This window comes from Pristiophorus japonicus, chromosome 23, assembly GCF_044704955.1.
Source record: "Pristiophorus japonicus isolate sPriJap1 chromosome 23, sPriJap1.hap1, whole genome shotgun sequence".
Classification (NCBI taxonomy): Eukaryota; Metazoa; Chordata; class Chondrichthyes; family Pristiophoridae; genus Pristiophorus; species Pristiophorus japonicus.
This window is the reverse complement of record NC_091999.1, coordinates 57397468-57425170: the sequence shown is the minus strand read 5'-3', so window position 1 is coordinate 57425170 and position 27703 is coordinate 57397468. Positions and strand designations below refer to the sequence as shown.

General features: G+C 47.3%; 1 protein-coding gene across 1 annotated transcript in view; it reads left to right on the top strand.

Moving 5' to 3' along the window:
* Positions 1-19711, top strand: part of LOC139235556 (zinc finger protein 235-like) — a 247839-nt gene extending 228128 nt beyond the window's left edge. Inside the window, exons 4-6 of the mRNA XM_070866610.1 lie at positions 13926-14482; positions 17919-18268; positions 19687-19711. Of these exons, the coding sequence (XP_070722711.1) occupies positions 13926-14482; positions 17919-18268; positions 19687-19711 (932 nt within the window). The remainder of the gene's footprint in view (positions 1-13925; positions 14483-17918; positions 18269-19686) is intronic.
* The last annotated feature ends 7992 nt before the right edge of the window (positions 19712-27703 follow it).

Here is a 27703-nt window from a genome sequence, read left to right as displayed (position 1 = left end):
ATATTCAACAGGTGCCTAATGCCTAGTGTTTTATATATTCAGCAGGTGCCTTTTTCCTGCAACAATTCCCTCCTTTCGGTAAAGGGACTAGTCCGAGTCCCCTTTTAACTGACCTCCCTACCTTTATTAGATTTTGTGCACGACCCGGTACTCCCTGCCTCAACCTGCTGGCCAGTCACGCGGTTTCAGGTGTCCCAGTTGCTTAAATCAATTTGACAAAGGCCAAATCCTCCAGCCCCCTTATTAGACAGGCTTGTTTAGTATCCGGGGAACGGTCATTGGTCCCACTTCGTTGTGCGTGGTGCCTGCATGCCTGGCAGGCAATTATGCCCCATGTTATCGCTAAGATCAATTGTATCCCTACCAGTATGTGTGAAATTATTCGAATCCAAGGATGGATGTTCACATTTATTCCCCAGTCCCAGACCTTTCTCCACCAACTCTGACTTTGTAAGTCTACATCGATATCTTCTTCCAGTACTTTGATTTTAGTTTGCAGTTGGTGATAGAGCTTTGCGGATTGACCCACCCTGAGCCTCAATTCTCGTAATACTTCGGTTCGATGTGGGAAAGGGACCTGATCTGGCTCGTCATAATCCTACAAATGATCATGGAGCTGATCGGTTACAACAATAACTTCGGACTTCCGGTGCCTAACCTGGGTGATATGCGCTTGCCTGATCGTGACAGGTCATAGTGGCGTAAAGCAAAAGTTTGGCCGTGGTATAGGGCACTGCAGGTCATTATACTGGTATGAACGCTCTGTGGTAGAGATGCAGTATCTTCCCTTCCCTCCGTAGCCTGCCCTCGTGAAGTGCCTGTGTGCGGGCACTATTTCTAGTACACACCCGTCGGTTCGGTTAAACCCGCACTCGTCTAGCTCACCTCGGCCTACCAGGTGAGGGCATACTGTGATCTCCCCCTTTGCTTGCAATCTGTTAGGGAAATCCCGGTAAGTATGTTGTCTCGACGAACGGCGGAGGTGGTGGTCAGGTAGTAACGCATGGAGACATTTTCCCGTATTACTCCGATATTCTCTAGTTGGTATAGGGGGAACGGCCCTGAGTCCGGCGTAGCTATAGGGATCATCAGGACTATCCCTATCCCAGTAGTGCTACCCATCTGGCAATCTGGAATTGCTTGGTATACTCGGGTCAGACCCTTCAGGGTACAATTATCCAGTGTCCCCCTCTGGTTAGCCAACTGAGCCAAATGTGAACTGTCTATCCAATCGGGTACTTCCCCGCGTTGGATCTGGTCGAAATTGTGGCGGATCTGTCCCACCATCCACAGACCATAATCGTGACAGAGTTGCCCCTGTCTTTGCTTTCACGGATCTTCTTTTTCTCTTTCAATGAGGTGGTTGATAGTTTTGGCGTGAGCCTCCAAGACTGAGATGCCACCCAACTGGATTTCGGCAGCCTCCTTTCCTAGGTTGGCTTGGTCTTCCTGGTTTTGCTCCACCCTCTCTAATAACCCCTTCATCACCCCTCTAAGCTGTTCCACCCCCTCATTTAACCCTTGTATATCTATCGAGTTTATACGGAGGTCCCTGTATTAGAAATGGTGGCAATATCATTAACTATTTTCCTCTTTATCCTGGGGGCTGACCCCTGTCCTCGGAATCTACTGGCATGCACTGCATCGGCAGCCTGCTGCATTACAACTTTACTAAATACATTGTGCATCTTCCTTGACTGTTCTGTACAGTATTCCGGCATCTGGATGCCTGAAATATTGATCAGGACAGGCACAATTTCATGTTTAACATTATCATACAATAATTCCCCTTCGTTGTACATTACAATCCCATTCTCTGGTCCCTTAGTAGTTATGGGACAAGGCAGTTCCTGGGGCAATATAGTGGTTCTTATGGGGCGCGGTGTTGGAGGGGGTGAGAAACATACATACAATGATATTGCAGCTGCCCCCATCTCCTCGTAATACCCACACAGCCCCGTTCCCTTCTTGCGATGACTGATTGCTGCGATTGTCCCGGAGTTGCGCAAATTATGCCGAAAGTACATTCATCAGGCCCTTTGACATCCCTCCGTTTAATGCAGCTGCTCCTTATACCCGTGGAGCACTGTACACATACTCTTATTTTTATTAGGATTCTTATTAGGATTCACTTGTAACCATGCATTAAAATAAGTCCTGTCCTTGCTCCAGTCCTTGGCTGCTGGGATGCACATTCGATCCGTTAAATTAAACAAGACTGCATAGTTCATGTAGTTGTTTATTTCCTGAGTGCGCTGCAATCCGTCGGTGTCGTCCAGGGTACGTGCCTGTCGCAGGGCTATCCATATTACGAGGAGTGCCGTTCGTATTCCCATTCTGGTAGGTATTATCTGTAATTTTGAACAGACGGCCTGGTCATCACCAAGGGCTAGGTTGTGCTCTACGTGTATCCCTGTCACCCTGCGAAATCAGAAGCACAAGGTTATAATCGAATCATTTCGAGTTGAATCTGTGGGGCGTGCGCCCCGTTTCTTTACCCACTTAAATATTACCCAAACTCCTATTATGACCAAGGCCAAAGCTATTCCTCCGAACATCGTTGCCTGCTTTACCCTTAGGTTGGGTTTGTGGACTACACCTACCCACCATGGGGTACATTGGCTCTATTGCCATAGGTGATGGTGCTATGGCTGCGCACTGCACTATCCGTCTAGTCCCGTTATCTCTTCCAGACTGTTTATCTTAGCTTTTAACTCTTCAATTTGTTTTGTTTGAGTATCTATTTCTTTATTGTATCACGCAAGTATTATTACATAAGCTAGTTCTGTTTTTATTTTTGTTTCCTCTGTTAGGTGAGTCTTTTTTTATCTATTAAGAAATCCAAACAAATAATGTTCAGTATCTTAAACGGCTGTCAATGAAAAGGGTTAACTCCTTTCCAGGTTTATAAGAAGACCTGATGTCATTACGTGACTTCACGTAATCATCTGAAATTAAAAGTATTTGTGCCTTCAAAACTGGCTTAGAAATTAGGAGTAGGTTAAACAGCATAAATCATTAGAGTAAACTCCAATGTTTTCTTAACTTCTAATTCAAGTACTTGCCAAATAATTTTTTTTAAATTGATTTAAAACGAGACCACCACACATGCAATAGCAATTTTGATTACTAAAATTCAATTTTTTAAAAAATTTCTCTCATTCTCCTCGTTATCTTCAAAACCCTCCTGCTTGTTTCGACTGTTCGGGACTTTTCTTGATAAACACTGTCCATTTTGGAAATCTTTTCAAACTGCATTGAAACTTTCTCATAATTTAAAATCATTATCAATGTTGAGTGTTTTTTTACCTCTTCCAAAAATGTTTTTCTTTTTCTAATTAAACCAATATTTTTTTTTCACAGCAAACATCAACTAGCATTTAGTAAGTTATGTTTTTTTTCCATCACAAACACATTTTTTTTTCAGCACTTATTTAGTCCATTACATCTTTTTTTTTCTTTCTTCAAATTAGGTTTTGTATTTTACACGGAGGGCCCGTAACTCCATAAAGTTGCTAATTTAAAATCATTTGTTTACTTTCAAAGTGGCGTCTTTACCTTTTTCTTTTCTCCATAACTGGAATGAATTCCAGCTTTGAGGGTTTGAGCGCTGCTTTTCGTTATTTTTCAAAAGTCCCTTTTACACCTTCGCAGATAGCTCGCCACTCGCCCAGGAGTTTGACCTGATCAGATTTAATTTAATAATTTTTTTTTTAATCCACCTCAGTATTTTCTGTGCTTTCTCTGAATATCTCAAAATCCCAATTCAAACTTTGTAATTTCAATCTTTATTTAAAACCTTTTTTTTTGAGCTAGAATCTTTCTTAAAAGGCATTCTTTATCTCATTCCGAGAATAAATTTATATCTTTCAATCCAATGTAATCAATCATTGCACGTTTTCTTTCGACAAGTAAATTCTTTTTTTTAACCACCGGGACCATGTATTTATTATGTTTTATTCAACAAACCTATCCTTTGCACATTTCCTAGCTTCGTAACTTAACATCCGAATAAATTCACACCTGCGTATCTCACTTAAAATGTCTTAAAACTTCCCACATACAGGACAACACTACAAAGGGTTTAAAAAAAAGACTTTCAATCTGTTTCTGAAATAAACAGAGACTTGCATTCCTCTTCCAACCAGGCTTTCGGAACATGAAAACATAAAAAATTTAAAACAGACGTTCACAAAAGTCTCTCTTCTTTCCTATTGTTTTGGCCAGCTCTATCATTATGTAGTCTGTCCCAATAGTTTTCTGGCATTTTAATCCTAACTATAACAGCGATATCTTGATTATGCAGCTGGTGGCAAATTGTCATTTCCTTGAGCTTCTGCCAGAAGGTTGCATTGCTATGGCGGGGTATTAGGGGTGGCAGTTTGTCTAACAACTGCATCGTGTCCCCGGGGGTCAACGATGCGTATGTTATTCGTGTTTGTGCGGGTATGGCGGGATTGCCATGACGTCTAGCTCCTGCTGGGATCTCAGGTATGCATTCCACCTTTAGCGGCGTGATCTGGGCCGGGTTTATTGTGGCATATGGTGGTGGTAAGACGCCCCCTTTAACCGAGTCGCAACTATCCGTTTCATTCCCGAGGCATTCCCAATCTTCCTCACTAGGTGGTGCCCTTGGGCTATTTATGGTCAGGACTGGCAAAACTGTCTGTCCGTTTTCAACAGTTACTTGCTTTCTTTTTGTTTGCACATACTGATTAACTTTCTCTGTTAACTTTACATGTGCTCGCAGTATCAAAATTACGGCCTTATCCTCTTTGTCTTTCTTTTCCTTCTCCCACCATTCCCTTTGCTTTGCTGGTAGTTCCTGAGGATCCCATCCTGTTCTAATCATTTTTTCGATTAGTTTATTTTGCTTTTCCGCCAGGGGCGGGTAATGACCCTTCTGATCCCCACTCGAGGTTACTTGCTTTCATGGCCATTCCTGGGTAGGACTAGTACCGTTAGAAATCTACTCTCAGAGGTCCGCTTTCTTCCTAGCGCAACTTGGAGTAGACCGTCTCCTGGCTACTGTCAGGTCACAAGTTCTGCTGTTACACAAACTTATACAATTCTTAAAAGGCATTTAAGCAATTCCCGCAGCGCTCTACGTATCCTTAACGACTACCTACCACCACTCTGCCCGTTGGTCCGACCCTGTTCACAGGGATGGATTCCGTTAGCCGCTGTACACCGCTTGGTTTTACCCCGGGGTATATTTCAAATTACACTACTGGGTCCGGAAGATGTCTCTCGGTATCATGATCCCACGGTCTAAGTTTGTTCCCTGCGCCTACTTGGTTCCTGGCCATCACGTGGGACAGAAGTCCTCCTAATTCAGGCTCAGGCTAGGCGTTTGAGATATAAGACTGTCTCCTCCTGTCGATCAACCAGCATCCACTTTCCACATCCTTTATAATTAAAAATCTTTTTTTATACTCACCCGGGTTTTTCCAAGGGCGTCCAGCGACTCCGAAATCCTGTTCGTGACGCCAATGTTAGCATGAATGTTTTCTCAGAAGAATCACTCAACACTCAGAGTCGGTTCCAACGCCAATGCGGCCTTTATTAACGCTCAGCGGGGAGGAAGTATCAGGACTGGATCCAGGCTTCTCTCCACAGAACAAAGGGTTTCATGGATTTTTATACGTTTCACAACAGTTTACTACAGTTACTCAGCCCATTACGGCTGGACACAATCCAATCATAATGATTGTAGATTACATATAGGTTCTTTTAACCTAATATAATTCCCCTGATACCTCAGGAACTGCATGTTCAGTTTTTGTCAGCTCGGGCTGATTAGTGTTCGGTTTTTGTCAGCTCGGGCTGATTAATGACCTTGTTACGTGAGACAGGTTCTCTCCTTATCTCTCTCTTCCTCGGGAAATCACTGGTTCATTATGCTTATCTGGTATCCCAGGCATTGCTGGTAGTGGGACTCACAAGGTCATTGCTCAGTCATTGCTCGGTCAGTCCCAGTTCATTACTTGACTAACGGTGTTCTCATCATGCTTGGGCAGCCATTTTATATGTGGCCGCTTTAAACTTATATGAATTTAGATATATTCAACATGTGCCTAATGCCTAGTGTTTTATATATTCAGCAGGTGCCTAATTCCTGCAACAGTCTCGTTTATTTAAGATTAGTACGCTGGTTAGAGATCCAACTTTATCACCCACCATCTGAATTTCAAATTCAGGTCATGCTATGATCACTCATTCCAACGGATCCTTTACTCTGAGATTGTTTATTAATCCTGTCTCATTGCACAGGACCAGATCTAAGATAGCCTGCCTCCTGGTTGGTTCCGTTACATACTGCTGAAGGAACCCGTCCCTTATGCACTCTATGAACTCCTGCTCAAGGCGACCCTGACCAATTTGATTTGTCCAATCAATATGGAGGTTAAAATCACCCATGATTATTGCTGTTCCCTTTTTACAAGCCCCCACTATTTCCTGGTTTATGCGCTGACCACAGAGTAGCTATTGTTAGGGGGCCTATAGACTACACCCACCAGTGACTTTTTCCAATTATTGTTCCTTATCTCCACCCAAACCGTTTCAACATCCTGATCATTTGAGCCAATATCGTTTCTTACTATTGCAGTGATTCCATCCTTTATCAATAGAGCTACTCCACCTCCTTTTCCTTTCTGTCTGTCCTTCCGGATTGTCCAGTACCGCTTAATATTTCATTCCCAGACCTGGTCACCTTGCAACCACGTCTCTGTAATGGCTATCAGATCATATCTATTTGTATCTATTTGTGCCGTCAACTCATCTATTTTGTTTCAAATGCTACGTGCATTTAGACAAAGTGCCTTTAAGTTTGTTTTTTTACACTTTTTTATGCTTGTTTCCTCTCTGCTTCAAACTCACTTTCTTTCTTTTTGCTTTCTAATTCTAGCTTTACTCCCTTCCCTACTACTCTATTTTCAGGTTCCCATCCCCCTGCCAAGCTAGTTTAAACTATCCCCAACAGCACTAGCAACCCCCCCCCCCCCCCCCGCGAGGATATTGGTCCCGGCTCTGTTGAGGTGTAACCCGTCTGGTTTGTACAGGTCCCACCTCCCATAGAAGAGGTCCCAGTGCCTCAGGAAACTAACGCCCTCCGCCATCACCATCTCTCCAGCCAGGTATTCATCTGCTCTATCCTCCTGTTTCTGTAGTCACTAAATCGTGACATCGGGAGGAATCTGGAGATTACTAGTTTTGAGGTCCTGCTTTTTAATCTCTCTCCTAATTCCCTAAACTCTGCCTGCTGGAGAGGGGAGGGAGGGGAAACAGTGAGTGTGGAATTGAACACAGCCAGAGTTAGCGCCTTAAGGGACGGCGCAGATGGGAGGGAGGGGAACCACTGAGTATACAACTGAACCCAGGCAGAGTCAGTACCTTCAGGGGACGGAGGGGAACCAGTGAGTGTAGAACTGAACCCAGCCAGAGTCAGTACCTTCAGGGGAGGGGAACCAGTCAATGTAGAACTGAACCCAGCCAGAGTCAGTACCTTCAGGGGAGGGGAACCAGTGAGTGTAGAACTGAACCCAGCCAGAGTCAGTACCTTCATGGGAGGGGAACCGGTGAGTGTAGAACTGAACCCAGCCAGAGTCAGCAACTTCACGGGAGGGGAACCGGTGAGTGTAGAACTGGACCCAGCCAGAGTCAGCTCCTTCAGGAGAGGGAGGGAAACCGGTGAGTGTAGAACTGAACCCAGCCAGTGTCAGCATCTTCGAGGGATGAGAAGGGAACCAGTGAGTGTAGAACTGAACCCAGCCAGAGTCAGCACCTTCAGGGGAGGGGAAACAGTGAGTATAGAACTGACCCCAGCCAGAGTCAGTACATAGAAACATAGCAACATAGAAAATAGGTGCAGGAGTAGGCCATTCGGCCCTTCTAGCCTGCACCGCCATTCAATGAGTTCATGGCTGAACATTCAACTTCAGTACCCCATTCCTGCTTTCTCGCCATACCCCTTGATCCCCCTAGCAGTAAGGACCTCATCTAACTCCTTTTTGAATATATTTAGTGAATTGGCCTCAACAACTTTCTGTGGTAGAGAATTCCACAGGTTCACCACTCTCTGGGTGAAGAAGTTCCTCCGCATCTCGGTCCTAAATGGCTTACCCCTTATCCTTAGACTGTGACCCCTGGTTCTGGACTTCCCCAACATTGGGAACATTCTTCCTGCATCTAACGTGTCTAACCCCGTCAGAATTTTATATGTTTCTATGAGGTCCCCTCTCATTCTTCTGAACTCCAGTGAATACAAGCCCAGTTGATCCAGTCTTTCTTGATAGGTCAGTCCCGCCATCCCGGGAATCAGTCTGGTGAACCTTCGCTGCACTCCCTCAATAGCAAGAATGTCCTTCCTCAGGTTAGGAGACCAAAACTGTACACAATACTCCAGGTATGGCCTCACCAATGCCCTGTACAACTGTAGCAACACCTCCCTGCCCCTGTACTCAAATCCCCTTGCTATGAAGGCCAACATGCCATTTGCTTTCTTAACCGCCTGCTGCACCTGCATGCCAACCTTCAGGGGAGGGAGGGGAACCAGTGAGTGCAGAACTGAAACCAGATACATTCAGCATCTTCAGGGGAGGCAAGTAGAGGCAGTTGAGAGGAGGTTGATTCCGGAGATGAGAGGGTTGACTTTTAAGGAAATATTGAGTCGGGATAAATGGTTCATTCTCAGTTTGGCAATCAGTAACTAGTGGGTTGCCACAGGGATCAGTGCTGGGACCCCAACTATTTACAATCTATATTAACGACTTGGAAGAAGGGACCGAGTGTAGTGTAGCCAAGTTTGCTGATGATACAAAGATGGGATGAAAAGCAATGTGTGAGGAGGACACACAAAATCTGCTAAACGACATTGACAGGCTGAGTGAGTTGGCAAAAACTTGGCAGATGGAGTATAATGTTGGAAAGTGTGAGGTCATGCACTTTGGCAGAAAAAAAAATCACAGAGCAAATTATTATTTAAAATGGAGAAAGATTACCAAGTGCTACTGTACAGCGGGACCTGGGGGTACTTGTACATGAAACACAAAAGATCAGTATGCAGGTACAGCAAGTGATCAGGAAGGCCAATGGAATCTTGGCCTTTATTACAAAGGGGATGGAGTATAAAACCTGGGAAGTCTTGCTACAGTAGTACAGGTTATTGATGAGGCCACACTTGGAATATTGCGTGCAGTTTTGGTATCCATATTTACGAAAGGATATACTTGCTTTGGAGGCAGTTCAGAGAAGGTTCACAAAGTTGATTCCGGAGATGAGGGGGTTGACTTATGAGGAAAGGTTGAATATGTTGGACCTCTACTCATTGTAATTCAGAAGATAGAAAAGTGATCTTATCGAAACATATAAGATTGAGGGGGCGTGATAATGTGGATGCAGAGAGTATGTTTCACTGATGGAGGAGACTAGAACTAGAGGGCATAATCTTCGAATAAAGGGCCTCCATTTAAAACTGAGATGAGGAGAAATTTCTGCTGACGGTTGTGGATGTGTGGAATTCACTGCCTCAGAGAGCTGTGGAAGCTGGGACATTGTATAAATTTCAGACAGAAATAGACACTTTCTTAAACAATAAGGGGTTATGGGGAGCGGGCAGGAAAGGGGACCTGAGTCCATGATCGGATCAGCCATGATCGTATTAAATGGCGGAGCAGGTTCGAGGGGCCGCATGGCCTACTGCTGCTCCGATATCGTATGTTAACCAGTGAGTGCAGAATTGAAACCAGACAGAGTCAGCATATTCAGGGGAGGAGAGGGGAACCAGTGAGTGTAGAACTAAACCCAGTCAGAGTCAGCACCTTCACGGGAGGGGAACCAGTGAGTGTAGAACTGAACCCAGCCAGAGTCAGCACCTTCAGGGGAGTGGAACCAGTGAGTGTACAACTGAACCTAGCCAGAGTCAGTACCTTCAGTGGAGAGGAACCAGTGATTGTGGAATTGAACCCAGCCAGATTCAGTACCATCAGGGGAGGAGAGAGATGTGGGGAGGCAAATGAGTGATTGTCCAACTGATCGCAGCCAGAGTTTACACCTTCAGGGAATGAGAGGGGAACCAGAAGTCTATATCTGAACCCAGCCAGAGTCAGCACTCAAAGGGGAGTGGCAGATGGGAGGCAGGGGAACCAGTGAGTGCAAAATGGATCCCAGCCAGAGTTAGCACCTTCAAGGCAGGGGAACCAGTGAGTGCAGAACTGAAACCAGATAGATTCAGCATCTTCAGTGGTGGAGAGGGGAGGCAGTTCAGAGAAGGTTTATGAGGTTGATTCTGGAGATGAGGGGGTGGACTAATGAGGAAATGTTGAGGAGGTTGAGGGCAATATATTAGCATGGATTGAGGATTGGCTAACTGACAGAAAACAGAGAGTCAGGTTAAATGGTTCATTCTCGGGTTGGCAACTAGTAACTCGTGGGGTGCTGCAGGGATCAGTGCTGGGACCCCAACTATTTACAATCTATATTAACGACCTGGAAGAAGGGTCTGAGTGTAACATAGCCAGGTTTGCTGACGATACAAAGATGGGAGGAAAAGCAATGTGTGAGCACACAACAAATCTGCAAAAGGACATAAACAGGCTAAGTGAGTGGGGGAAAATTTGGCAGATGGAGTATAACGTTGGAAAGTGTGAGGTCATGTACTTTGGCAGAAAAAAAATCAAAGAACAAGTTATTATTTAAATGGAGAAAGATTGCGAAGTGCTGCAGTACAGCGGGACCTGGGGGTACTTGTGCATGAATCACAAAAGGATAGTATGCAGGTACAGCAACTGATCAGTAACGCCAATGGTATGTTGGCTTTTATTGCAAAGGGGATGGAGTATAAAAGCAGGGAAGTCTTGCTACAGCTAAATAAGGTATTGGTGAGGCCACAGCTGGACTACTGCGTGCAGTTTGGGTTTCCATATTTACGAAAGGATATACTTGCTTTGGAGGCAGTTCAGAGAAGGTTCACTACGTTGATTCCGGGGATGAGGGGGTTGACTTATGAGGAAAGGTTGAGTAGGTTGGGCGTCTACTCATTGGAATTCAGAAGAATGAGAGGTGATCTTATCGAAATGTATAAGATTATGAGGGGTTTTGACAAGGTGGATGCAGAGGGGATGTTTCTACTGATAGGTGAGACTAGAACTAGAGGGCGTGATCTTAGAATATGGGGCCGCCCATTTAAAACAGAGATGAGGAGAAATTTCTTCTCTCAGACGGTTGTAAATCTGTGGAATTTGCTGCCTCAGAGAGCTGTGGAAGCTGGGACATTGAATAAATTTAAGACAGAAATAGACAGTTTCTTAAACGATAAGAGGTTATGGGGAGCAGGCCGGTAAGTGGAGCTGAGTCCATGATCGGATCAGTCATGATCTTATTGAATGGCGGAGCAGGCTCGAGGGGCCCTATAGCCTACTCCTGCTCCTATTTCTTATGTTCTTCTGTTCACTGCCCGCTCCCCATAACCACTTATCATCTTATTGTTTAGAAACTGAGCCATTGTGAGAAGGTTCCGGTAGCCCTGCTGGAAAATGCACGTGTGAGGCCTCAGGTGAGGACAGTGGAATAGCCTGTCGATACTCACTGTCGAGGTTCACACATGGAGATGGCCACATGCGACACATATTGTAGAGAAACTGGTGAATGTAGAACTGAACCCAGCCAGAGTCAGCACCTTCATGGGAGGAGAGGAAGGGGAACCAGTGAGTGTAGAACTGAACCCAGCCAGAGTCAGTACCTTCAGGGGAGGAGAGGGAGGGGAACCAGTGAGTGTAGAACTGAACCCAGCCAGAGTCAGTACCTTCAGGGTAGGGGAACCAGTGAGTGTAGAACTGAACCCAGCCAGAGTCAGTACCTTCAGGGGAGGGGAACCACTGAGTTTAGAACTGAACCAAGCCAGAGTCAGTACCTTCAGGGGAGGGGAACCAGTGAGTGTAGAACTGAACCCAGCCAGAATCAGTACCTTCAGGGGAGGGGAACCAGTGAGTGTAGAACTGAACCCAGCCAGAGTCAGCACCTTCAGGCGAGGGGAACCAGTGAGTGTAGAATTGAACCCAGCCAGAGTCAGTACCTTTAGGGGAGCAGAGGGAGGGGAACCAGCGAGTGTAGTACTGAGAATAACCAGAATCACGACACACATGGGAGGGGAACCAGTGAGTGTACAAGTGAACCCAGCCAGAGTTCACTCCTATAGGAGAAGGAAGTGTACCAGTGAGTGTATTTCTGAACCCAGTCAGAATTGGTGGTGAAAACTGGGAGTGGAGGAGAAACAGTTTAGAATTGTGTGTTGATTTGGATTTCAGCACAGCAGGAGGGACAATGTGTGGGACAGGGATTTACAGCTTTAGAAGAACAAGAGAGGAAAGAATGTTCCATGGAAACTAGGAGGCCAAGTTTCGACTGACCCATAAAACGGTGCACCTCCGAGAGGTCCGCCGACTTTCCAGAAGGAAAAGTGAGCCTTGTACTTACCCCGGGATTCTCCACGCTGATCTGGCCTGCTTTGGACTGAGCACAAGAGAAGCAGCGGGGGGCGGAGCTACAGCCATGCACCAAACAGAGTGTCGGCAGCTGCCCGTGTGTGCAGTGGGGTCTGCGTGTGTACACAGTAGCTCCTGGCCCTTCCAGCGTGTCGTGGCTCCGGGCGACCCTATCCCTGGCCGAAGGAACGGCGCAATGTTCGCTGCCCCTAGCCCGGGCCGAGTGGCCTGCCTGCCTCGTCTCACCGCCCCTCACCTCGCCTCACCGTCCCTCACCTCGCCGCTGCCTGTCCTTGGGCGTTTCATCACTGCCACTGCTCTTACCTCGAGGCCTCCCTGTCGGCCCGCCCAAACACTAGCTCCGTGACCATCTCTCCGGCGAGCCCCACCCGACCAACTCCCCGGTGGCGGGCCCCGCCCGAACTCTTCAACCTTGAAAATGTAAGAGACAGGCAGGGCTGTGTGTGCTGCTGGAGGGCTCGCAGTGCTCCGGAACGGAGAGGTGCTGCAGTAGGTGAGGTAGGAACTTTTAGTTTTTAATTTATTGATTGATTTTTAATTTCTTTTAAATGTTATTTATTGATTGAGTTATTGATCATTTATTATTGATGATGGTTCTTTATTTTTTTAAATTAAGTGTTTAATGCTTTGGAAAATCCTCGAACCTCCATTCCCTCCACAACCCCTCCCCCGCCCGCCATCTCTTGCTACCAGCGCCTGATTTCTAAAGTGTCCACAAGGTTGTTCTGAGCGTACAAAAGTGGGCACTGACTCAGGCCTAAGTTAGTTTGGAGTAACGTTTCGCTGTCTGAACTTGCTTAACTGGCCAAAACGGGCGTAAGTGGCTGGAAAAAGAAACTGAACTAACTGACTGAAAGTGGAACAAACTAAACGTGGAGAATTGTGATTTATTGGATACTCCAAAATAATAGGAACAACTCCTGTCGAAATTTGGCCCCTAGATGTGTCTATCCTGAATTTGTGTCTTGTACTGACAGTGATGAGTTTTGTTATCTCCTTTTACAGCGTATTAGAAGGGGAGATTTTCAGACAGGAAACAGAAACCACACATCGCGTCAAGATCTGACGGAGTCAATCGATACATCAGGACCTGAATATCATCGGTCTTTGAAAGCGGAAGAAGAAATATTTGTCTGTCCTGCCTGTGGGACAATATTGCAAATATCAATGTGACTGGAAAGGCAGCAAGACACACACATCCATGTGAGTGTTCCAGTGCACTGCCTGTGGAAAGAGTTTTAATCAGTTACACAGCCTGAAGAAACATCGCACCATTCACAGCGCGGAGAATCTGTAAACGTGTTGTGTGTGTGGGCGAGGCTTCAACTGATCATCCAATCATGGAGAGTCACAAGGATACCCGCACCATGGAGAAAACGTGGAAATGTGGGGACTGTGGGAAGGGATTCAGGTCAACATCAGAACTGGAAATTCATCGATGCATTCACACTGGGGAGAGGCCATTCACCTGCTCCGTGTGTGGGAAGAGATTCACTCAGTCATCCCACATGCTGACGCACCAGCGAGTTCATACGAGGGAGAGACCGTTCACCTGCTCTACGTGTGGGAAGGGATTCACTCAGTCATCCCACCTGCAGTCACACCAGCAAATTCACACTGTGGAGAGGCTGTTCACCTGCTCTGAGTGTGGGAAGGGATTCTTTTGTTCATCTGACCTGCTGGCACACCAGCGAGTTCACACTGGGGAGAGGCCATTCACCTGCTCTGAGTGTGGGAAGGGATTCACTCAATCATCCCACCTTGTAGTTCACCAGCGAGTTCACACGTGGGAGTGGCCGTTCACCTGCTCCGTGTGTGGGAAGGGATTCACTCAGCCATCCCACCTGCTGACACACCAGGGCGTTCACACTAGGGAGAGGCAATTCACCTGCTCTAAGTGTGGGAAGGGATTATTTCGGTCATCCAGCCTGCTGAGACACCAGCGAGTTCACACTGGGGAGAGGCCGTTCATCTGCTCTGAGTGTGGGAAGGGATTCACTCGGTCATCCACCCTGCTGGCACACCAGCGAGTTCACAACTGACTGCAGGGGTTGGAATCTGCTGTTAATCACATCCTGACTGAACCATGTTCATTCTGACAATTGGGGTTTGTTTCTGCTGATGATAACTCCTGTAACTGGACTGGAGTTTAATATTTGGGATTTAGACAAATAAATACATAAATGGAGGGATGAAATCCCGCCTCTGGGGGGAGGCAGGAGACGGGAGGCGGATGTCCAGGTCACCTGGTCCGAGGCACACCTGCTTGCCAGGCATCATCGTGTGTAACCTGGTTTCAAATGACTGAAAATGATGCTAATAAAACACACTGAACTATTTTCTCGTTTGATTGGGGTACAGTATTCAATTCCTCACTAAATAAAAATTTTAAAGAAAAGAATTCTTGAAAGTTCTTCCACGTTGGTTAAAAGTTTTTTCAGAAGTTTTAAATTTTTCTTCTGGAGTTTTAAAAAAGTTTTCCTAAGTTATTTATAAGTTTCCCAAGTTGATTTAAAGTTTAAAATGAAAGTCACGACTAAGCTACCTCCCTTGATACTATTCCATGGGCAATGCCAGCCTTCTGCAGCTGCACAAAGCCCTGGCTAGACCACACCTGGAGTACTGCGGGGAAGTAGAGGCCTGGTCGTCTCCAAAGGGGGCCCGAACGCCTGGACACGATATACAGTTCCATGGTTAGAATCCCCGTGTACAGAGCGAGGTTTAGAATCCCCATGTACAGTGCCAGGTTTAGAATCCCCATATACAGTGCCAGCTTTAGAATCCCCATGTACAGTGCCAGGTTTAGAATCCCCATATAGTCTCCCAGGTTTAGAATACCCATGTATAGTCCCAGGGTTAGAATCCCCATGTACAGTCCCAGGGTTAGAATCCCTCTGTACAGTCCCAGGGTTAGAATCCCCATGTTTAGTCCCAGGGTTAGAATCCCCATGTACAGTCCCAGGGTTAGAATCCCCATGTACAGTGCCAGGGTTAGAACCCCCATGTACTCTCCCCCAGGGTTAGAATGCCCACAAACATTCCCAGGGTTAGAATCCCAATGTACAGTCCCAGGGTTGGCATTACAATGTACAGTCGCAGACTTGGAATCCTGTGAATGTACACAGTCGAAGCGAACAATTGAGGCCTTGAACCTGAGTTGGGGCAAAAAAAACATAAAATCATAATTTAATTTCTATACTAAACTATTTGAAATCAAATCAAATGAATTGTTGCAAATAACACGTTCCTTTCATGACAAATGGGAAACAAGTGATGTGGGGGGAGTGCAGGACTGTTGCACCCAGTCACACAGCATGTCCCTGGCTCTCCACTCCAAATGCGCTTATTTCAGATCGCAGTCTCATTGACACATCCAACTGACTGGATGGAAGTCGCCCTTTAAACCCCATTAGAGAAATATCAGCATTTGATGTTTAGTTTGCCAAACCTTTATAAAAAACTGGTTCGGCCTCAGCAGGAGAATTGTATTCAAGTTTGGGCTCCAAACTTTGGGAATGATGCCAAGCTTTTAGAGAAGGTGCAGAAGGAGCGGTGCCAGGGATGTGGGACTTCCGTGATGTGGAGAGCCTGGTGAAGTTTTCGCCAGAGAGCAGGAAAGGGTAAAAGGAGCTTTGACAGAGATGTACAAAATTATGAATGATTTAGAAGAAAGAGTAAATATGGAAATTCTTTCCAGCGGCATTAGGGAAGGTAACCAGATAAGTCAGACTTCCGAAGATTGACAAAATAACGAGAGGTGAAATGTGGGATCATTTGTTACCCAGCGAATTGTTATGATCCAGAATGCACTATCTGAAAGGGTGGTGGAAGCAGATTCAATAGTAACTTTTAACAGGTAATTGGATAAATACTTGCTGGGAAAAATATACCGAGCTATCAGTGAAGAGTAGAGCAGTGAGACTGATTGAACACCTCCACCAAAGAACTGGCACAGACACGATGGGTCGCATGGCCTTCTGTGCTGTACCACTCCCTGACAATGGCGAATGATTGTACCCAGAGTGCTCCGCCCGGGAGAATACAACCTATCTCCATCAGCAGGGAGGCAACGCTTGGGAAGGGCTGGTTCCAGAGAGCACCACCCTGTGCGGAGAGGCTCCCAGGGACACAGCGGAGTGAGCACGGCGCAGGGCAACACCGAGTGTGGCTCTCAGGCCCCAGTCAACATCGAGTGCGACTCTCAGGTCCCGGGCAACACCGAGTGTGGCTCTCAGGCCCCAGGCAACACCGAGTGCGGCCCTCAGGCCCCGGGCAACACCGAGTGCGGCCCTCTCCCCCGCCCCGAGTCAGAGAGCTGGGCTCAGCACCAGCAAACACCGGGGGCAACGCCTCCCCCAAACCATGAAAACAACTGGTTGCATTTATACAGCAGGCCCAGCAATTCCCAGCCGCTCTGTATCAGGGTGGGTGCTGGATGCGGAAGTCACTCCCTGTCCTCCTGTGCAGTATAGTATTAGGCAGTCTCTTGAATCGAGGATGACCAACTTCCACACCAAAATGGGATGAGTTCACAGATGTTTCATTATGAGACCTGATATTCCAGGTCCCGAACTACATATTGAAGGGTGGGAGATGCCTATGCGTGGATTCTTTTAATGTGTGTGTCCGTTGTACACCAGCCACCACAAGGGCTGGACAGAGCGAGGTCTTGGTCCAGTGGCAAGTGTTAAACAAGACGACTGGAGACCAAGCTTTGCTGCACAGACCTGGTGCACATACTCCTACTGCCCATAGATCAGAGTGTGGTCTGGCCCATGCTGTCCCTGGGTCCTTGCCTCTTCTGGGCCCCGAATTCGTGCCTCTCGTAGGCCACAATCTCTCTACCCTAAACTCTCACCTCTTGTGGGCCCCAATCTCTCAGCCCTGATCACTCACCACTCCTCTGCTGCTTCCCGCATCTCCTGCTGTACCTGGGCCATTCCGATGGTCCTGCCCATGCTCCAATCACTGACCTGGATTCCAGTATAAAGCAAAATCTAGACTGTCAAATCTCCAAATCTGTGGCAATTAAGTGTAGATCGCCTCTCAACTATGCTGCAAATGTTAGAAAGATGCTTTGGATACCTGGCCTCCTGTGTGGATCTGTTTGTTGCATCAATTTGAGCTGGAGTGGAGATGGAGGAAAAGCTGCTGGGTTTCACCCCCAGTAATTCTGGGCACAGTGGGACCAACAATTCCCCATGTGGTGCTGTCAATGGAGGTGGGTTCCCTTCCCTGAAGGACATTAATGAACCAGTTGGGTTTTATCACAAACTGGCAGCTTTCATGGTTACTATTTCTAGTGCTGGCCCCACAAATGACCAAGTTCATTAAGCTCAATTTCTCAACATGCCTTTGTGTTTTTGAGGATTCTCTCTCACCCACCCTTTTTCCTGTCTGAAATTCACTTTGCAGGGTAGTAAAAGAGGAGGATTTGTCGACTGGAGGCTCAAACCAACCATCACATTCAGATCTGATGGAATCACTCGATTCATGAGAACAGAATATCATCAGCCTTTGACCATGGATGCAAAAAGCACTGTTCACAGCGGGGAGAAACTGTACACGTGCTCTGTGTGTGGGCAATGCTTCAGCCTATCATCCAACCTGGAGATACACAAGTGCAGTCACACTGGGGAGAAATTGTTTAAATGTGGGTACTGTGGGAAACGTTTCAACTACCCATCGCCGCTGGAAACATCGCGGCGAGTTCACACCGGGAAGAGGTCGTTCAGCTGCTCTGAGTGTGGGAAGGGATTCACTCGGTTCACCCATCTGTTGAGGCACCAGCGAATACACACTGGGGAGAGGCAATTCACCTGCTCTGAGTGTGGGAAGGGATTCATTCAGTCATTGCACCTACTGAGACACCAGCAAATTCACAAGTGACTGCAGAGGTTGGTATCTGCTGTTATTGCTGCTGTTAATCACATCCCGACTGAACCATGTTCATTCTGACAGTTGGGGTTTGTTTCTGCTGATTTTAATAACCCCTGTAACTGGACTGGAGTTTAATATTTGGGATATCGACAAATAAATTCGTGTTGCTTTCAACACATTGCTGTAGATTTTTGTCTTTCCCACCCGTGTGTTTAGCATCACCTGGCTGGAGCTCAGAGAGGCCAATCTGGGGGAATATCGTATGGGGGAGAACTTCAGCATGGACACAGTCCTTCAGGGTCACACTGAGAGGGGCAAACGGCACTTTGGTCTTTCTCATCTCTCTTCACTGTCAGCAAAGTCTCCGTGCGGGTTAATCTTGACGGTGTAGGGTGCGGATGATATCCACCCAAGGCTGTTCAAAGAGATGGGACGGGTGCTCTGTCAGCCATTTGCCCATATCTCCAACAGCTCAAGTAGAGTCATGGGTTGTTCCCTGAGATTGGAAGGTAGCACATGTAGTTCCCATTTTTGAAATTGGCCACAAGTCAGAGCTCAGGAACTGAAGGCCCATCAACGTGACTTCGATCACCGGGAAGGTGCTTGAAGGGATCCTGAGAGCTGTTGTTTTCCATCATGGGGAAAGGGAAGGGGCCATTACAGATATTGTACATGGATTCCGGTAAACATGGTCACATCTTACAAACTAGCTTGAGTTTGTAAAGAAGTTGTTCGGTTGGTAGATGGGGGAATCCGGTTGACATTGTCTACCTCAAGGTGTCAAACTCATTTCTATTGTGGGCCTGATCCAATATCCTGGCACTTAGCATGGGACATATTCAGCAAAAGCTATTAAAATAGGAATAAATGAAGATAAACTACATCAGAATTTACATTTAGATTTTATTTACTGCCGCTGCTCCCGATCCCTGGCACCTCTTAGCTTGAGCATTCATGAACTGACCATGCTCAAACCATAACCACAAGGATATCGGTGCATGTTCTGCCTGTGACCACAAGGCTGTGTCACTGCCACACACAGATTCCATTTCCTTGTTTCACATCTCCATACAAACACCATCACTTCACACATCCTCTTTCTGCACAATTGCAGCAGACATGAGCAAGGACATGTGGATTATTAAAAGACACATTTCATTACAGCAAAGGTTACACTGGGAGAAATTTTCAGTTATTTTCCATGACAGGCAAAATGCCGGGCAAACCAGCAGCACATTGGCACCTGAAATGTGTCTCATCGGCCGACAGGCTTTTCTCAAATAAATTTGCTCCGTGGATACAGACTTAAACGAGCTTTGCAGGTGTGATGCCCTATTCACACATTGAAGGTGAGAGAGATGCTGTGGGGCACACGCTAAGTCCAGTCGCATAAAGTGATTAACAGACTGGGTTTTGTGTTTAGTGATCCCGGGCGTGTTACCAATACTGGCAAAGATGAAGCCCATGCAATAAAAGGGACAGTGGATACTGTCTCACTGTGAGCGAGTCAGAATGAGAAGCTTTAACAACAGCCGTGTTTCACAAAGGGAGACCTCACCCGACCAAAGGACATTGGTGGCGTTTAATGGGCTGTTTGTGTCACTGGGCTACAGGAGGCTATTTGTGACAGAAGGAAAGCTGCTCACAGCAAACAAACAGTTTCCCGGCCTGTCCAGAGCACACTCTGACCCCCACCTTCTCTCTCTCACTTTTGATGGACACTGCTGCAGTAATTGCTCTCTGGCCTTTCCACTCTTGTCCCTCCTACATCCCTAATACACGGCCCGACAAAATATCCCTCCCCCTACATCCTCACTGTGCTGGAATCCACACCAGTCTCCCCATCTGCTCCTTGTTCTCTCCCTGGATCCTGAAACTACAGAACTCACTGATCCCTCCTGAAGTCTCCAGGCTCTGAAACTGAAGCTTGGTGGCCCTCAGTCCTCACTCCTTGATTTACCTCCCCTTCTCTCCTGCTCTTTCCCCCTTGGTTGTGTTCCACACTCTGGGCCTTTGGCCTTTCCCGGGGATTCACAGTATGAACAGGGGGATGTGTATGGAGATAGGATGTCCCAGCTCTCCACCTTTAAATGTACAAGGAGACGACCAGCTGGCCTGAATGGCCCTGCTTTATGACATCACTGCAGCGCCGAGCAAACACCCTCCCTGAGCCCTGCTCATTATGGGCTGGGTTGGTCGCAGTGCTGTTACAGGAAGGAAACAGGAGCAGCATTCGAACTGTGTGGAGCGCAGGATTAATGGGGAGAGGTACAGGATCAATTTATACCTTATTGAGTGAGAAATGTCAGTGTCCCGGCCACTCCCTGTCCCTCAGTATCTATGCCGGGGAGCGACCGATGGGTTCACTCTGTATCTAACCCATGCTGTGCCCGACTGGAGAGTGTTTGATGCTGGCCCGAGGTGCTCAGCTCGATGAATACAACTGTTAACCCAAAGATGATCAGATAAACCCATCAGCTTCTCCCGTCAATACATGTCCTGAAGGACAGGGAGTGTCTCTAACAATTTGGCTGGCGTCCTTCATCAAATTTAAACACCTCACATCTCTTTTTAAAAATGTGTTCATGGAATGTGGGTGTCGCCTCTCACCTCTCATTCTTCTAAACGCTGGAGAATATAGGCCGAGTCTACTCAATCTCTTAGGACAATCCCCCCATCCCAGGAATCAGTCTGGTGAATCTTCATTGCATTCCCTCTACAGCTAGTTTATCTTTCCTTCGGTAAGGAGACCAAAACAGTACACACTACTCCTGGTGTGGTCTCACCAGGGCCTTGTATAATTGCAGTAAGACGTTAATACTCAAATCTTTTTGTAATAAAGACCAATATACCATTTGCTTTCTTAATTGCTTGCTGCAGCTGCATATTAACTTTTGGCGATTTGTGTACAAGAACACCCAGGTCCCTCTGAACACAATGTTTCCCAATCTCTCTCCATTTAAAAACAATACTCTGCCTTTCTATTTTTACTATCAGTGTCTAACTTAACATTTCTTCACATCATATTCCATTTCGCATGTTCTTGCCCACTAACTGAGCCTGTATATATCACTTTGAAATCTCTTTTCATCCTACTCACAACTGACATTCCCAACTAGCTTTGTATTCTCAGCAAACTTCAATCTATTACATGGTGTCTCCTCATTCAAATTATTGATATAGATTGTGAATAGCTGGGGCCCAAGCACTGATCATTGCAGCACCCCACCAGTTCCAGCCTGCCAACCTGAAAATCACCCGTTTATTCCTACTCTCTGTTTTCTGTCCGTTAACCAATCCTTAATCCTTGCTCGTATATTACCTTCAATCCCATGAGCCCTAATTTTGTTTTATAACCTCATGTGTGGCACCTCATCGAATGTCTTCTGTAAATCTAAATAAACCACATCCAGTGGTTCGCCGTTATCTATCCTGCTAGTTACAGCCTCAAAAAATGTGAACAGATTTGTCAAGTACAATTTCCCTAAATAAATCCGTGCTGATTATGCCCAATCCTGTTAGTACTTACAACGTGCTTAATAGTAGATTTTAGCATTTTTGCTGCGACTGATGTCAGGACGACCAGTAATGCACGGATTAGATACAGAGTAAATCTCACTCCATCTTGTCCCAAACACTACTAGGGTTAATACAGATTAAATCTCAGTCTACAATATCCCAAACACTCCCAGGCCAGGTACAACATGGGTTAGATACAGAGAAAAGCTCCCTCTACACTGTTCCATCAAACAGCACCAGGGCAGGTACAGCACGGGGTTCGATACAGAGTAAACCTCCCTCTATACTGTTCCATCAAACCCTCCCAGGGCAGTTACAGCACGGGGTTAGATACAGAGTAAAGCTCGCTCTGCACTGTTCCATCAAACACTCCCAGGGCAGGTAAAGCATGGGGTTAGAGAAACGATAAACCTCCCTCTACACTGTCCCATTAAACACTCCCAGGGCAGTTACTGCATGGGTTGGAAACGGGGTGCATCTCCCACTACCCTGTCGCAATCATCCCAGGGCAAGTACAGCATGGATTAGATATAGACTAAATCTCCCTCTATACTGTTCCACCGGACATTCCCAGGGCAGATACTGCATTGGTTAGATATTAATTAAAGCTCCATCTGCACTGTCCAAATAAACATTCCAAGGGCAAGTACAGCATTAGATACAGTGTAATTATCTCTCTAATCTCTCTCTACAATTGTACAGGGCCTTGATGAGACCACACTTGGAGTACTGTGCACAGCTTTGGTCTCCTTATCTGAGGAATCAGAGACTTGCCTTGCTTAGATACTGAGTAAAGCTCCCTCGAAACTGTCCCACCAGACATTCCAAGGGCAGGTACAACACGGGGATAGATACAGAATAAAGCTCCGTCTACATTGTCCCATCAAACACTCCCAGGACAGGTACAGCACGGGATAAATACAGAGTAATCTCTCCCTCTACTATACCCCTACAAAAATTCTGAAGCAGGTACAGCACGGGTTAGATAAGTAAAGCTCCATCTACATTGTCCCATCAAACACTCCCGGGGAAGGACAGAACAGGGTAGACTATAATATAAGAAATAGGAGCAGGAGTAGGCCGCTTGCCCCTTGACACTGCTCCGCCATTTAATAAGATTATGGCTGATTGATCTTGGGCTCAGCTCCACTTTCCTGCCCGCTCCCCATACACCTTATTCTCTTGTCGCTCAAAAATCTGTCTATCTCCACCTTTAATATATTCAATGACCCAGCCTCTACAGCTCTCTGGGGCAGAAATTCCATAGATTTACAACCCTTGAGAGAAGAAATTTCTCCTCATCTCAGTTTTAAATAAGCGACCTCTTATTCTGAGACTGGGTCCCCGAGTTTTAGTTTCCCCTATGAGTGCAAATATCTTCTCTGCGTTCACCTTGTCGAGCCCTCTCATGATCTTATCTGTTTTCCAATCCATCTTTGGATCATCAGCAATCTTTGCTACGTTACACTCGGTCCCTTCATCCAAGTCATTAATATAGATTGTAAATAGTTGAGGACTGAGCACCGGTCACTGTAGCACCCCACTAGTCACTGTTTGCCAACTGAAAAATGGCCCATTTATCCTGACTCAGATTCAAAGTAAAGCTTCGTCTACATTGCCCCATCAAACACAACTAGGGCAAGTACATCACGGGTTAGATACAGACTAAAGCTCCCTCTACACTGTCCCATCAAACACTCTGAGGTGAAGTTCAGCACATGTAAACACAGAGTAAATCTCTCTCTACACAGTCCAACAGCAGATACAGCACGGGTTACATACAGAGTAAAGCTCCTCCTGCACTGTCCTAAAGAATCCCAGGTCAGGTACAGCAAGGGTTAGTCACAATTTAAAGCCCCCTGTAAGCTGACCTATCAAACACTCCCATGGCAGGACAGCACAGGTTAAATACACAATTAATTACACATTGTCCCATCAACTATTCCCAGGGCACTTGCAACGCAGGTTAGCTGCAGAGTAAAGGTCCCTCTACATGGTCTCACCAGACATTCAAAGGCAGGTACAGCACGGGTTACATAAAGATTAAATCTCCCTCTAGCCTGTCCCAAACACTCCCAGGTGAGGTACTGCATTGGTTAGATAGAGTAAATCTCCCTGTACGCTATCCCATCAAACACTGCAGAACATGTACAGCACGGGTTAGATACAGAGTTAATCTCCCTGTACACTGTCCCAAAAAGACTCTCATGGCAGGTACAGCACGGGTGAGATACAGAGTGACGCTCCCCCTCGACTGTCCAGTCAAATGTTATTGAATGCGGAGCAGGCTCAGGGGTCCGGGTGGCCCATTCCTGCTCCTTTTTCTCACGGACTTATGTATCCAGCATGCCCTGCGGGGGAGAATGGGCCGCACCCAGACGACAGGAGCTCAGTGCGCAGGCGCGGGCCCTGGCTGTGTTTGGAGCATGCGCAACGCGTGTAATGGCGGAGAAGATGTTTTTTGGACAGTCTCCTCAGAAGTGTCCTTTTCAGCCGGACGGAGGGGAGGAATGGACCGGAGGGGAGCTGGGGAGGCTTCATAAACAACCGGTGCCCGCCACAAGCCGGGAATAATAACCGGAAAATCGACGGTTGCAGCTTCGGGGCTTTCTCCCGGTCACAGGCCCAAGCTAACGGCGGCCATATCTGTGCAGGAAGGCAGGTTCAGCGCTCCACCATCTTGATTCAGTGAGTAGCACAGCGCATGCGCGGCCATCTTGGTGCAGGAACAAAGTGAATGATGTCAGTGTCTGGAACTGAACCCAGCCAGAGTCAGCACCTTCAGGGGAGGGGAAACAGTGAGTGCAGAATAATTTTATTTTGCTTCGGTATTCACAGTGGAAAACACAAAAGCCATGCCAAAAATTGCTGGTCACGGGAATGTGGGAAGGGCAGACCTTGAGAAAATCACTATCACTAGGGGGTTAGTGTTAGGCAGGCTAATGGGACTCAAGGTAGACACGTCTTTGGTCCTGATAAAATGCATCACAGGGTATTAAAAGAGATGGCAGAAGTTATAGCAGATGCATTCGTTATAATCTACCAAAATTCTCTGGACTCTAGGTAGGTGCCATCGGATTGGAAAGCAGCTAATGTAACGCCTCTTTTTAAAAAAGGGGCAGACAAAAGTTATAGGCCGGTTAGTTTAACATCTGTAGTGGGGAACATGCTTGGAGCTATCATTAAGGAAGAAATAAAGGGATATCTAGATAGGAATAGTGCAATCAAGCAGACGCAACATGGATTCATGAAGGGAAAATCACGTTTAACTAATTTACTGGAATTCTTTGAGGAGATAACGAGCATGGTGGATAGAGGTGTACCGATGGATGTGGTGTATTTAGATTTCCAAAAGGCATTCGATAACGTGCCACACAAAAGGTTACTGCAGAAGATAAATGTACGTGGAGTCAGAGGAAATGTATTAGCATGGATAGAGAATTGGCTGGCTAACAGAGAGCAGAGAGTCGGGATAAATGGGTACTTTTCGGGTTGGAAATAGGTGGTTAGTGGTGTGCCACAGGGATCGGTGCTGGGACCACAACTGCTTACAATATACATAGATGACCTGGAAGAGGGGACAGAGTGTAGTGTAACAAAATTTGCAGATGACATAAAGATTAGTGGGAAAGCGGGTTGTGTATAGGACACAGAGAGGCTTCAAAGAGATTTAGATAGGTTAAGCAAATGGGCAAAGGTTTGGCAGATGTCGGAAAATGTGAGGTCATCCACCTTGGGGGAAAAAAAAACAGTAAAAGGGAATATTATTTGAATGGGGAGAAATTACAGCATGCTGCAGTGCAGAGGGACCTGGGGGTCCTTGTGCATGAAACTCTTTTTTGAGTTTATCTGCAAAACAAAAAAACATTAAATCGTGCCACCCGACCTGGGTGACACACCAGACATTTACAAGGCCCCTTTTATTTTCCCCCTTTTTTTTTGTGTTTTTCTTTTTTTTGTTTATTTTTGGGGCAATAAAATCACAATTTTTCCCCAGTGCCCCCTATAAAAAGGAAGGGGGACACTAAAAGCAACGGCAATTAAAACAAATTAAACTTTAAAACGTAAAATCAAATAAAAATTTGGTTGCCGGGCGTGATGATGCACTCCAGTCCCTCCGGTGCCCACCTCTCGCGGAAGGCCGCGAGCGTACCGGTGGACACAGCGTGCTCCATCTCCAAGGACACCCTGGACCAGATGTAAGAGCGGAAGAGAGGCAGGCAGTCAGGTTGAACGACCCCCTCGACCGCCCGCTGCCTGGACCGGCTGATGACACCCTTGGCCGTGCCCAGGAGCAGTCCTACGAGGAGGCCCTCGGACCTACCCGCTGCCCGCCACACAAGGTGCCCAAAGATCAGGAGAGTGGGACTGAAGTGCAACCAGAATTTCAGGAGCAGCCCCTTCAAATAATGGAACAGGGGCTGCAACCTTGTGCAATCAATAATAAATTGGAACACGGACTCCTCCAGACCGCAGAAATTGCAGGCGGCCTGGGAGTCCGTGAACCGGCTTAAAAATTTGTTGCACGGCACTGCTCCGTGCTCCACCCTCCGGGCCAAGTCTCCGATGAATAGTGGGAGGACCCCTGTGTAGAATGCTCTCCATCGGGGACCCCCGCCTCCTCCGGACGGCAAGGTGGTACGCCATGGCGTGTCCGGACGGCAGGCGAGGATGGCAAAGTTTAGAGTGTGCAGGAGCAGCCCGTACAAGAAACCCCTCCGCGTGGAACTGAAAGGCACGGAGGGGATTTCCCCGAGGCGGCTCAAGTTGTGAGGCGCCGGCCCCCGAGGGAGGTTCCGGGGTTTGGCGCCGATGAGGAATTCCGTCTGGACGGCGGTCAGTTTGGACGGGATCTCCCCACGTGCTTGAGCCTCCTCGATGCACCTAACAGAGTCAGGGCCCAGAGCTGTTTTTAGCGACTCGATGGCATCGGCCGCGTGGCGGACGTTGGCAGAATTTAGGCGCCGCGCCAGCGTGTCTGGCGCCATCCAGCCCGCTCCTCCGCCATCGAGCAGGTCCCTGACCCTGGTCACCTCACCAGCCACAGCCCTCTCTTCCGACCGCCACATAAAGCCTCGGCCGTGGAGGTACGGATTCCCGAGCAGCGGCTCCTGCAGGACAGCCGCCAGCCCATCCGGCGGAGAGCTGCGCTTGGTGGAGACTTTGTTCCAGACCCTGATGAGGTCCCTGTAAAAGACAGGCAGCTCCCGGAGGGCGGTCCTAACACCCCCCAAGTTCACAAACAAGAGCTGCGTGTCGTAGTTGAGGTCGCGCTGCTGGCGGAAGAAATACCTCGCCAGAGCACACCACCTAGGAGGGGGCTCGATGTAAAGGTATCTCTGTAGGGTCTGAAGACGGAAAGTCGCGAGCTGGGCGCTGACGCACACCAACGACTGACCGCCCTCCTCAAGCGGGAGACTCAAGACCGCAGCAGAGACCCCGTGCTTCCTGTTGTTCCAGAAGAAGTCCACCAGCTTCTTCTGTATCTTGGCGACAAACGCAGGGGGAGGGGTCAAAGTGACCAGCCGGTACCACAACATTGAGGCCACCAGCTGGTTTATGACTAGTGCTTGACCCCTGTAGGACAGCACTCGGAGCAGTCCTGTCCAGCGCCCTAGTCGAGCGGCGACCTTGGCCTCCAGCTCCTGCCAGTTCGCCGGCCAGGCTCCCTCGTCGGGGCTAAGGTAGACTCCCAGATAGAGGATATGGGTCGTGCTCCAGGCAAAAGGCCTGAGCTCCTCCGGCAGGGAGTCCACCCGCCACTGACCCACCAGGAGTACGGAACATTTCTCCCAGTTGAT